Genomic DNA, 13,393 nt, shown 5'->3' with positions numbered 1-13,393 from the left:
CACTTGATGTCAAAAGATATTTCTCCGAATAACCTGATTTTCCTCCGCAAAAACCATGGTTGAATGTAGACTAAATAGTTCCTACATGCGTAATCAATACTTTACTAGCTAATAGCTGTACTAATCTAGATTCATATCCATTTATTATTCTAATGCTGTTTTCATACTTGACTACGATTGTACTCAGGTAAAATACCCCTTAATATTGACGTATCTTCTTGCAAGTACCTGGCAACCATAATACTTTTCAATATAATATCTATTTACATTTATGGCATCTTATTGTTTTAGTTTGTTCTTTTGTCTTCATCACGACTCAGTTAGATAGCGATTGGATCCTTCATAGTTGAGCTTATTCCCAGAGTTTTAAAAGTGCTTCATTTCTTTGTCACCGATATGTTTATGGCATATCTGGTTGGTGGGTATAAGAAAGCCACAACAAATGACTCGTTACCTTAAAGATAATTAAAGTACCAAAATTACACTGTGTACAATTAAAATTAAACTATTCGTATTAATAATGGTGCTTGTAATTGTATGATCAAGTTAAAATGGCAAGACTTGAGAAAGGGCCACAAAGATGACGAAATGAAATCCAATTAAAATTTACACATAAGCGCGTGTACAATGTTTTAACTCAACTAACAATTAGTTACGATGTGGTAGTGATGTAACATTAAATTAATATTTTGTACCAAGCATTCCAACTACACTATATGTAGATATGAAACTTTCACTTTTGTCGAAACGTTTTGGAATTGCACTTCGTTATCTGCTTGCGAGTTATTTTATATTGTTCTATGAGTGTAACTGTCTGCCCACTAAATTAACTGCTACAGTCGCGATAGCTAAATTTCAAATTACACTATATCTCATGATAAATTGGTACCTATTTTAATTCTCAGTATAGGATTTATAATTAGATTAATTTGTGCAACTGTGCCTTACGTTTGCCACACAGGAACTACTGTTCGCTCAGTAAAAATCACTAACACAATGAAATAAAGCTATAATTTTGGGTGAGGCAGGACTCAACTGGGAAAAGACATCAGTCGATTCACAACTATAGTAGATAGGAATATGTAAACTTCAAAATATAGATGAAAAACCATTAGTATAAAACTATGTAAATGTTATAATAGTATAAGTATATGATTATGATTAAGAGCGCTGGAGTGCTCATAAGAAAGATATAACCAAAAATAGTGTGGTTGTACTTATTAGTCGTGTACGATTATTGCTAGCATAAGACAGTACTTAAGATTAGATGATAGGACCATATGTTCAGTTTACAATTAGTCAACCCTCAAGGGATTTGCGGAGGTAGGGAAATATACGAAATTAAGCTTGGTTTATTATGGGGCACAAATATCTTGGTGATGACAGATCTTCAGTCGCATCAGATCTTCATTCCTGATTCGCTCCTAGCATTCTCTACCCGGTATAGTTACTAGTTCGATTGTAGAAGACATAGACTAGACTGATAGTCCCACAGAAGATGTGTTTGTTTCCTCAATTAGACTATGATTTTCCTCGCAAAAATAGAGTTGATAATGATCAGTAATTAAAAGTAAAAATTTTAAAAAATATTGGTTAATAATAGCATTATATTATACAAAATACTTAAGTACTAAGGTTTATAACCTACTAACTAAAGCTACACGTATTTATTTCAACTATGTTAAATCCAGTATCGCTATAATGGTATAACTGTGCAATACATTTTAGATTTAACTATTCTTCACGTGTTGCCATGGTAATAACTAATAACTAATCTACAATTAGATTGCATCTAACAAACATATGTAAACTATTCTCACTCCTACAATGGTTACTATATTGGGTTAAGTTCCTAAGTTAAATATAGGCTATCTTTTGCAGTTCTTAGAGTGAAGATTAAAAACGATAGGGCAATATATTTAGTCAAAAAGAGCGTTAGAGCGATGAGTGAAACAATCGGTGTAGATCAGGTAATTCTGCTCCGCGCTTCCTACTTAGTTATGCAGCAGTACACATCAAAAAATTAAAATAAGGCGCTGCCTTTACAACATTGATGATGCTTACATATTGATCGTGCCTAATAATGAGTACTTTTCCACTTTGTGGAGAATTTGGGGATTTGCATTGGCGCTTCCTTGCGATTTTGGAGTTAATATGCGCCAATTAAAAGCAGGCGTGATGTATTACCCTGTGTAGAGATTGTGACCTTTACTTAGCTAAGAGGGATTATGGGAGTGTTCTTTCCACCACAAGGATACTTCAGTAAATCTGCTTATAATTGGGACAGGCCTCCTGAAGGACATCGATTCAAACTGATTCAGCAAAAAACTTCAAAACAAAGGACATAAAATGTTATATATTATGTGCACGGTTGGCAGAAGAACCAAGTTATTGGTATGTCTTCAAGTGAGAAACAGCCTTCATAGATACGATGATAGATACTTTTAGTATATCCCAAGAACTTCAAGTATCATACGCATACGAAACACTGACATACACATAACATACATACATACATTAAACCTACATAAAAATAAATTTAAATAAATAAATATTAAAAAATAAAATTAACTTATATCACCCAGTAGTCAAGTAAACAAGTGCAAAATGGAGTGCATAAGGTCAAATATCGTCCGGGTCTGCAATGGAAATAAGCCCCAATTACATGTTTGACAGACAACAAAACCGGTCACAATGCAAACGTATCCAAAAGGATCTCTTTGCAGCCTATGAGATTGAAACCGTCAAATTAGGAAGAGAGCGCGCCCGGTGAACAAGGTCAATGTTGCGCCTCTCCCACTCTGCACCGCCCGATCGTTGGCGCTTTTCCGTTCACCCGCACAGAAGAGGACGACTCGGTTTCCATTGGCCAGTCCTCCACAGACTTCTGGGACAGACCAAATGACCTTTCTGTCTTTGACACCCCGATGGAGCGAAAATACGACGGCGAATGGGAGGGCATCATACTTACGCTCCACTGCGCACGCTGCTATTCTGCTTTGGTGCGTTGGGGGTTGTAGTTCTAGAAAGCTGGCGGTATTTCGCGCTGTTTTACCCAGCGCTGTGGAAACAGCTCCCATAATTGCCGCGGGTCGGACAGTGAAGCAGTCATGCTTGTGGTTTTGCCTTGTCGGTCTCTTGTTTGGTTTCAGGGTTAGCTGAGCCACTGGAGCGCCCGAGAAGGAAGGCGAGACTGTATCGCATCCATGGTTTGAGTATGTGCTCTGCGCGGCTGTGACTTTCCTTGTGTCGATAGAGATGGGCGGCTCGTGTTGCTGTTGTGGGCAGAAATTAGAATGGCGTGAGGCAGATAACAAAAAAAAAAACAAAAAAAAAAAAGGTAAGCGAGACATCAGAGACGGCCGAGAGATAACGTGCGCAGATGTCTTTTGTAGTTAACAAAGCCTGTTATTGTCACGTCTGATGTGCCCGCGCTGCAGATGAACTAATTGGACCAAGATAATTAACGAGCACAGGTTCGACGCTAAATGTAATGCTTTAGATTACACGTTTGTCTTCCTAAGCTTGCATCGACGTGCATGCCACACTGTTTCCTCGACATGTGCTACTGTTGGGCCTCAAGCCTCGTGCGGTGTAACGTGAACCCTCTGGAAGCTACTGGAGATGTTCGTCACGGATCTGTGGTTTTTATACTGCATCTGCAAACTACAGTGCGATATTTACTGTAGAGAAGGTCCTTCGCCTATTGCTCAGTTTCGAGGGATGCGTTACCAAAATAGAAAACCCAACACCCCTGTAATTATATTCGTATTGCGACTGTACCACAGGAGATAAATATAAAGTATGGGAAAGTCACAAGTTAATCCACAAGTGCAGCATATGCACACAGTAAATCCAAATCGGGCTGTCATTGTTTTTTCCTTGCACATGCTGTCATATTAGTCTGTTGATAGTCCCTACATTTCTGCCAGACAGGGTACATCCCTAACAGCAGTTTGGCACATATGGCCTAGAGTGGTGTCAGTACTAAATTAATAAACAATGCTTTCTGTAGGGCACAGGTGTCTTTAGGTTGTGTAGTTCCTTAAAATTCAAGTCTAGCATATGCTCTTGTGGAATTTTAGCACCAAACATGCGAGAGGCCCCAGACACCTTGTACTGCACGCTCACATGTGACGGTGTACAATAGCAAATGCTGTTGACGATGACTGAAATAGCACGGGTGACAAACGCGTAATATGTCATGTTGCTCAAAGGCCATGCTGTCGTTGAGGTTTAGTGCTGGTGTCCTCTCCTCAAGTGTGCGCGCTCAGTCAGGATATCTCCTTACACTGAATGAATATTCACAGACTGTTGCCTCTGTCCTCTTTGTTCTCCAGTGCTCACCTGTTACCTATTTCAAAATCAGCTCAAATAACCATACGTCAGTTTCTACCTTGAAGTAATGGCAAATAACCTAAAAGAAAACAACATGCATGAACTCAAGTTTTGAATATTGTGTTTTTCTCCATAGGTGAAAATAGAATAGCCTGCCTTTCTTTTGTGTTGCCATGGAGAAGGCTTGGCTGGTGGAGTTTAGAAATGTGGGCTGCAGTTACTTCCCCCAGAGCAGAGTCGATTGCCACTACACACTGAGCTCACAGCACAACTGGGCCAGCAATGACTGGATAGGGCTCTTCAAGGTATTGTTAACAAGATGACTGTCACAGAAATCAAGTGAATAAGGAGTATATGTATTATAACAGTGTGTGCATGTTTTCTTCCTCAGGTGGGATGGTCGTCAGTGAAGGACTACCACACGTTTGTTTGGGCGCTGGCCCCAGCTGATTATCAGGAGGGCACAGATGTCAACTGCTGCGTGAACTTCCAGGGTACTCGTGCCCTTGTTTTCTAATAGTATTTTATTTCCCATAGTTAGCTCGAATCTATACAAGTACAGTGCTTACATCCGCACATAAAACCTTCAGCGGGAGATTGATGCTTCTGTAAATTGAATTGCTCTGTTGTATACAAAAGGCTGGCGTATTGAGTGGAGGACAATGCTAGTTATTTCTATCTTAAAAAGAGTGTTTCCACAGATGTAAAAAGGCAAAATATCCGGCGCAGAAGACAAATATCCCTCTCAGCTTGGTCTCTAACAAAGACACAGTTTCTGTCATGGTTTGAATGAATTTCTTTACAATGCAGGAGGTTGAGTAATGAGGATGACATAGACAATGGCTCACAGCCTGCTCTGACTACTACTCAGTGGAGAGTACAGTGTTCACTCTGTCCTGTCTGTCACTGGCAACTGATAAGCCTGATTCAGTGTGAGGGGCACGTGTGCAGCAGGTGTGGCATTGACCTCTGATTTATCACTAACTTCAGCATTCTGTCAAGTCAATGCCGTTCCTCATTGGAAGAAGAGCAGAGGAAGGGAAGGAAGGTTTAAGGAAACTGCAGATGGTTCCTTATCAGTGATGCAGTGATTTAAAAAGGTTGCCTGCACTGTGACCCAACCCAGAGCTGTAAGTTACAATACAGCTCATAAACTTTGCTCTATGTCATTCTTCCTGTCTGTTTTCCATCTAGTCCCCTTTACTGTACATATGTTGTCAAACAGGAACTCCAAGTAAATCATCTCTAAACATGAAGCTGTAGCCGGTGTGAGATAAGGATAATATTAGGTTAGCTTACTTTATGGGCTGGATGAAGTCAGTGGCTGTGGCTGGCTGCGCTCTCTCTCTCTCTCTCTTCAGACTGAGAGGCAGGAGGCATAAAACATCATCAGTTTCTGCCTGTCTGGATAAAATGAGTCAGTAGTGTGGAGATGTGGACGTATTTGGTTAGTTAAACTACCAAATAAACTGTAAGTCAGGTGCAAGATTGATTAGATATGCTAATAGCCCAACTAGTCAAGAAACCAGTTAGTTGCATTATCAATGCTGGTAGAGAATGGATGGTTTTCAGGAGTATTGGAGCCAATGGAGCTCATGTTTGATGCCCAAACAGCAGGGCCCTGTGATTGCAGGCTGCTCCTCAGAGGTCCTGTCCCCATAGTGTCCGTTTTTACTAACTTTCTAAACGACATTAAGTTGGTTGTGGTTGCGTGTTAAAGGGGAACTTCGGCAGATTTTTACCCTAGTCTTGATCACTAGAAGTCCCAGAGTACTGTCCGATACGGAAAAAGAACGACCAGAATTGGTTCTAGCAACTGGAGATCCTGCAGCTAATGGCCAGAAGCCTTCCCAGTTAGTTATAATAAACAACTGTCTTGGGGGAAATTATCCTAAAGAAGTCGCCTTTTTGCTCCTCTTAACAGACACAAAACAACATGCATCCAGGCCCTTACAGTGGAACAACAACATGCCTTTTCAAACCATACGTTGTGCAGAAAACCGTACAAACAGTAACTGTCGCCTACCTGTTTTCCACCGCTCGCCTTCAGAAGAAGAAGAGGAAGTAGAGGTTCACAAGGGAAGAAGCTTGGAGTGAGAATAACGTGGTTGATCTACTGTGAGAAGAATATGTTCGCGGGTTTTTTTCCCAGTGGGGGAGGATACCTTTCTTTCCTCCGATCCTCAACTCCTCCTTCTGTGTTACCTGAATTGTAAGCGCTGATAGTCCGTGGGATTTCACTTGTTGGAGGGAAACGCACAAAGAAGAAAAATTGTTTGTTGCAGGAAAGTGTTAAAATCGAGAGTATGTGTGAAGACATGGACATTTTTGAGGGGGAAATAAACTTTTTTTTTCGCCGCAAAGGCATTATCTCCGTGGTCGATTATTCTGGGCTTTCGTGAACGCGAGGCGTGGAAAACAGGTTAGCGACAGTACTGTTTTGTAACGCGTTTCTGCACAACGTATGAAGTTAAAAAGGCATGTTGTTGCCAGGCCCTGATCATGGTTGCACCAGACAGCGTTTAATTGCATGTTAAAGAAGGAGCAAAAGGCACTCCTTTAGAATATGCCCCCAAGAAGTTGTATTATAAATAATCTGGGAGCTCTGGACCCATTAGCTGCAGGATCTCCAGTTGCTAGAACCAATTCTGTCGTGCTATATTTCCCCTATCGACAGTACTCGGGGACTTCTAGTGATCAAGACTAGGGTAAAAATCTGCCGAAGTTCCCCTTTAATGTTACTGCATATGAATAAGACAACTTGAGTCACTGGAGGATGTAACGTTAGCTTTAACGCTCAGACGGAGGTTACCGTTAATTAGATGGTAATTAGACGTTTTCACCTGTTAGGCTGAACAGGTCCTGAGTCAATCACTCACCTGAACAGAGATGAAACTCTATATTCTCGTCTAACCACCCGAGTAAGACAGAAATACAACGCCGCATGATGGGAGTATTTCTTTAAGCACTGCAGGTTATCATAAAAGCAGGTCATTCGCTCACCAAAGTGAAGCAACACTCGTCAAGAGTCAGCTAGCCGTGATGCAGGACCGTTGGGGTGGCCCACTTATTTCTCGTTTTCTGTGCCTATGAAGTTACTTTAAAGGAAGAATAATGAAAACGGGAACTTACCCAAAGCAAGCTGGACGTCTCGACGATATATCCGGATGGGAAAAGTCTATTTCAGGCCCATGAAAAGTAACAAAACTTCAGCTAATTCATAAGCGTAGCTCCCATTAATGTGTTTGTGATCACTGTAAAATCTTTTTTTTTTTCTTGCTCACCTGCGCTAAACTTGCTACCTGAGTGCTGCCTCTAGTGGTCGGAAGCTATATTGCAATAATCAATGTTTTTGCAATACAAAAAAAAAAAAATCGTATAATCAAATATAAATACCAAAATAGTATCAGGCTGTATCATTAAAAGATTGTAACGTCAGCTAGTTAAATAACCTTAAGTGCCCTTAGCTTCCACCTTGTTCATGTTTAATGCCATATACTGCATAACGTAAGGGAAAGCCAGCTCAAAAAAACATTATTCTTCACTGCAAGTCAATTTTAACATGAGTTTTTTTGTTTTCTACCTAATTTTAGCCTCCTACCTACCCAAGCCCAGCTCCCAGGAGTATGAGTTTGTATATATCGATTCTAAGGGGGAAGTGTGCTCCCGCAGCTCCAAATTCACTTTCTCCGCTCCAAAGCCACTTGAGGATGTGGTGACCCTTGAGGAAGAGCCCCATGGAGAGGAAGGAGGCACAGACATGTTGCTGGTAGTGCCCAGGGCTGAACTTCTGCAGGTGAGCATAACAAACACAGAATAGATTGACTAGATAAGGTAGTGAAGAGAGTATGTTTTCAGTTTAGCAAAATGAATGAGTGCTTTTTAAACACATATGCTGGGGAATCAATACTGTTTACTGTTGGCACACAAAGACTAAAGCACAATTAGGATTCCCCATTCACTGCCTGTGTCCTTATGTCTCTTGTCAGGGTCGACTGCAGGAATGTCTGCGAGAGCGTGCTGAACTGCTGCAGGTGCAGGAGGCAGCAAACAGGCAGCGGGAGAAAGAGAAGGTGGAGTACAAGAGGGCGAGAGAGGCCTGGGACAGACGACGCAAAGAGCTAGAAAGTGATATCACCCGGCTGCATGAAGAGCTGAAGCAGAGTCAAGAGAAGATCGAGGAGATGGAGAGGAAGCAGAAGGTGCGTTATAGACCTAGGCAAATGAAATCATTTGATTAGTACATATTTGCCTGTTACAATTTCCATATGAATCTGTGCCTTACATTTGTACTGTCAATGGTGGCCTTCTGTTTAAAAGAACCAAGCAAAGTCTCTGCTTAAACAATATCCTGTCTTTTCATTATAAACTTCTAAATGGTAATTCAATAAAATGTCTGAGAAATGTTAAATGTAAAATATTTCCCTATGGGTAGCCTAGTCTTTTTCTTGATAAATTTAAATTCCTCATAAAAATTAAAAATGCCTCTGGTCTGTTAGGAGGAGCAGGCTTTAGGAGAATCACTAGCCCAGGAGAAAAGTACTTTATTGGATGCGACGGAGGAGAGCAAAATGCGAATCAAAGAGCTGGAGGAGGATATCAAAACCCTGACTCTGAGAATTGTGGAAAGAGAGACAGAGTTGGAAAGGTATCCTTATTCCTTATTTTGTCTTTGTCTCTTCTCCTTTTTTTAGTAGTAGTCTCATGAATACCTTTGATTGTCAGTAATCAGAACTGTGTGTGTGCAGGATAAAGGAAAGAGCAAAGAGGGCTGGAGCTCAGAAAAAAGAAGAGGAGAGTGAGAGAAAGAGCCTGCAGGTAATTATAATTCACAACATGCTATATGTCATAATAAAACCTGTGCCTCCGTTGTTCTTTTCTTCTACATCTCCTTCTCTCTCCCCATCTGTGTCATTTATTTCTGTCTTTTAGACCAAGCTGGAACAGACAGAGGGTGAACTGCGAAGTCTGTCTAAGGAGTTCCAGGGCCTGAGGAATTCGCTGGCCCAGAGAGACACAAGTGTCCTGCAGCTCCAAAGCACCATCACCACCCTTACCCAAAAACTGACCACTGCCCACAGGAAAGAGGTCAGACATTTCTTTGGAAAAGAGGGGGGATGGAACTAAAAAGGGGGTTTTGAAAAAATATACGGATTGATAGTTAAAGCTGGACTACACATTTTTAATGCAATGTTTTACTAATATTATAAGTGGAGAAGTATTTGCACCAGGGACCAGTAATTATTTGGGCCAAACACATGATCTCAATTACTGGAGATGTGATGTTGTTTACTGTTGTACCTCTGCTCTGTAATTGAGGCAGATACATGGTTGTATTACTTCATAAATATGCTCAGCTTTTAATAAGAGTTTCAGCACATTCTAAACCTTTGCTAGAATTGACTTAATGGCCCAGTGTGGAACATTTAGGAGGCTCTATTGGCAGTAATGCAATGTAATATTTATAGGAATGTTTTCATTAGTGTACACCGATCAGCCATAACATTCTGACCACTGACGGGTGAAGTAAATAACACTGATTATCTCGTTATTATGGCACCTGTCAGTTGGTGGGATATATTAGGCAGCAAGTGAACATTTTGCCCTTAAGCTGATGTGTTCGAAGCAGAAAAAATGGGCAAATGAGGATTTAAGCGACTTTGACAAGGGACAAATTGTGATGGCTAGACGACTGGGTCAGAGCATCTTTAACACTGCAGCTCTTGTGAGGTGTTCCCAGTCTGCAGTGGTCAGTACCTATCAAAAGTGCTCCAAAGAAGGAAAAGCGGTGAACTGGCGACAGGGTCATGGGCAGCCAAGGCTCACTGATGCACATGGAGAGCAAAGGCTGGTCTGTGTGGTCCGATCCAGCACTGTAGCTGAAAAAGTTCATGCTGGTTCTGATTGAAAGGTGTCAGAACACAAAGTGCATCATAGTTAACTGCATATGAGGCTGCAGACAATCCCCTACAGTTACAGATATGTAGTGAACACATGCTTTCTTGTTCCTTTTTGGCCAGGCGGAGAGTGAGGCAACACTGAAGGAGATGCGGAGCCTGCGGGAGCGTCTGAATGCTAGTGAGCGTTCTGCAGAGGGTTTGAAGAGTGATCTGAGTTCCATGGTAGCCCAGAGGGATCAGGGGCAGGGCGAATTGCATCAGGCTCGTCTGCAGGCCGCCCAACTCACCCTTCAGCTTGCAGATTCCAGTCTGGCCTTTAGAGAAGGCAGAGCCCGCTGGGCCCAGGAGAGGCAGTATTTGCAGCGCAATGCTGAGGTATTGTATCACTGCAGAACAGCAAATTTGAAGTGGAAAATATGTGGATATATTTATACTTTGGTAGTTAAAGTTTAGAATGGCTTCTGATGGCTTCATGATTAAATGTACCCATAGCTCAGCTAAGAATCTTATTGTGTGTTGCAGCTTTGAAGTATTTTTTTTACACATGGTCCTGTATAGGTTATATACTGAGTAAATGTGTGTGTGTCACCCTGACAGAAGGACCAGGAGCGTCTGGAGAAACTCAACACAGAGATGCAGAGGATGGAGGAGCGGCTGCAGGAGGAAAGGATGGAGAGAGTGAAGCTGGAGGTTGAGCTTGGGAGAGAAAAGGATTGCAACCGGGTGAGGAAGAACTTGCCGCAGTCAGTGTTTCTTGTTATAGGGTCATTTTGTGAGGTTATTTTGTGAGTTCACATGTTTGTAGTACATAAAACTACATCTATACAAATTTAAGTGCACAACATTTTTATGTACTGCTATTCATAACCTTCTATTCCAGTTAAAGGAATAGTTTGATGTTATTCAGCTTTCTTGACAAGAGTCAAATTAGAAGATTGATACCACTCTTATGTCTGCACGATAAATTAAATAACTTAGAATAAAGACTTGGAACGGGGAAAACAGCTTGCCTGGCTATGTCTAAAGTTTTAAAAAATCCACCTTCCATCAGTCTTTCCAATAAACATGTTGTATCTTCTTGTTTGTTTAATCCTTACACAAACAGAAGAGTAAAAACGACAAGTTGTGCTTTTATGGAGATTTGCATGCTGGAACTATTCCTTGGCCTTGCACAGTGACTTCCTAGAGTCTTGTCATCACCATGATTGCTTCCAGTCTTTATGCTAAGCTAAGTTAACTGCCTGTTGGCTCTGACTTCACATTTACCATACAGTAATGAGAGTAGTATCGATTTCCTCATCAAACTCTCTGCAAGAAAGCAAGTAAGCATATTTCCCAAAATCTTGAGCTTTTCCTTCAACTTTACTGAGATGTATTCTGTATACTACACAGTTTTCCTACTGAAGTCGTATTATCTGTTACATGGTTCTGATACCCTGTTGTCCTCTGATATCTGGCCTGCAGGTTCAACTAAGTGAAACCCGCAGGGAGCTCCAGGAGCTGAAGGCCAGCCTGAGGGTTGCCCAGAAAGAGAAGGAGCAGCTACTTGCAGCGAAACAGGTCAGAAACACTTTTTGATTAGTCACATGGGACAACTTTAATCTCTGCTGACTGAAAGTTTGTCCAAAAAGGGGTAAATTGGGAATGGTATTTTTTATGTGTAAACACTGTGCATGTATGGTATCACAGGTACTGACTTTGTCCCCTGTCATTATCAGCTGATAAGGTCTCAAGGCGAACAAATGGCTTGTATGGATTAACAAGTAAATTGTAATTGTTTATCCTAATCAGCTCACAGCTGCAGTACTTCATTATCAGCTTTACATTTAGTAGTTTAGTTACATTATTTATACCACTCTCAAGCTCCCGTGCACCTTTTGAATGATGTTTTTCTTAAAACTATGTATTAATAATATATTCATATCCTAAAGCTTACCGGTGTAACATATACACAAGTACACTGGGATCGTGAATGCCCCAGGTGTTGGGAATCTTCTGTCTGTTGTTGTCTTCTTAGTTGTTATTGTGCAATATAAATTGTTTATAGTGCAATATAAATCAGTGGATTTCAGGGCAGTCAGTGCTGCCGCTGTTAAAGTGCCTGCAGAGTTTTTGTTGGCTAACCACCATCACATTTGCCCACTACTGGCAGAGTAGATGGTCAATGTTTTTAAAATCAGTGTCCAGCTTAATTTTAACATCTGCCATATGGGAGCATAGCAGCCAGTCTGTGGCACATCATAAATCAAACAAGTGTTTTAGTGTGATAATAATTTTTATACAATAGCAAATGTTGTATTTGTGTATTTACTGTGTAACCATTTTATGTTGCTTTGGCTTAAAGAAGTTGGACATCATGAGGGTAATGGCTGCTGAAACCATCATGAGAGTCCTGCCCTGGTGTGTGATATGATGGCTATATTTTCCACTACAGGAGTTGATGGAGTACATCTGTCAGCTGGAGCAGAAGATGGGGACAGTGGCCAGTGCCAAGTGGAGCGCTGCCCCGATCACCTCTACAGGTGAATGGAGCCACACATTAATCTACTGTATGCCCTGCAGATGTGAACAATAAAAGTGTTAACTATCATTCAACCACAACACTAAATATTGTTCAGAATTGCCTATGTTGTGGGCAGCAGGAGCAGTGCTCTGAGGAAAAGTGACTACTTTTTTCCAATGTTTCCAATGCGACAGGGCAGCCTGGCAGTGCTTTATCTGACTCTGAGGACGAGAACCCAGAGGCTTTGCAGCCACTCCGTCCACCAAGACCTCTAGGACACTACAGCCTGTGTGAGCAGGGCCAGCCTGATTCCTTGCTCCTTGCCACCCCTCCTCCCTCCCCCAGGGAGGTGGAGAGGAGTGCGGTGGTCATCAACCAGCCAGCCCCGCTCTCCTCGCCACACCAGGCTGGCACTGACACTCTGGCGCACAGCTCTGATTCGGTGAGGCACGCTTAGCCACCATTGTGTAATTATATGTGATACTGAAAATGAGCTATGTCTTCATACTGATAGCCATGCACACAGTTAAACATGGGCAGTGGATCGTTGGATATAGACATTATCTCCTAGAAGCAATTAGGCCACTAGTCTGCAAGTTATTAGACTGTAATAGCTGTGTGTATGTGTGTGTGTGTGTGTCTGTGTGTGTGT

General features: G+C 41.5%; 1 protein-coding gene across 2 annotated transcripts in view; it reads left to right on the top strand.

Moving 5' to 3' along the window:
* calcoco1a (calcium binding and coiled-coil domain 1a) overlaps positions 1–13,393 on the top strand; it is a 17,460-nt gene that overhangs the window by 267 nt on the left and 3,800 nt on the right. The window contains exons 2-13 of one of the 2 annotated variants that reach the window (XM_035656401.1): positions 4,475–4,643; positions 4,730–4,832; positions 7,932–8,134; positions 8,328–8,540; positions 8,838–8,986; positions 9,087–9,156; positions 9,271–9,426; positions 10,359–10,613; positions 10,836–10,961; positions 11,703–11,798; positions 12,673–12,760; positions 12,936–13,183. In XM_035656401.1, the coding sequence (XP_035512294.1) occupies positions 4,512–4,643; positions 4,730–4,832; positions 7,932–8,134; positions 8,328–8,540; positions 8,838–8,986; positions 9,087–9,156; positions 9,271–9,426; positions 10,359–10,613; positions 10,836–10,961; positions 11,703–11,798; positions 12,673–12,760; positions 12,936–13,183 (1,839 nt within the window). In that variant the 5' untranslated portion in view covers positions 4,475–4,511. Of the gene's footprint in view, positions 1–4,473; positions 4,644–4,729; positions 4,833–7,931; positions 8,135–8,327; positions 8,541–8,837; positions 8,987–9,086; positions 9,157–9,270; positions 9,427–10,358; positions 10,614–10,835; positions 10,962–11,702; positions 11,799–12,672; positions 12,761–12,935; positions 13,184–13,393 lie in introns of those variants that run through there. The other variant, XM_035656403.1, reaches the window with a different exon arrangement.

Source organism: Morone saxatilis, unplaced genomic scaffold (assembly GCF_004916995.1).
Source record: "Morone saxatilis isolate NCDOM2014 unplaced genomic scaffold, NCSU_SB_2.0 Contig15, whole genome shotgun sequence".
Taxonomy (NCBI): Eukaryota; Metazoa; Chordata; class Actinopteri; family Moronidae; genus Morone; species Morone saxatilis.
The sequence above is the reverse complement of the archived record's forward strand: the minus strand, read 5'-3'. Positions and strand labels throughout refer to the sequence as shown.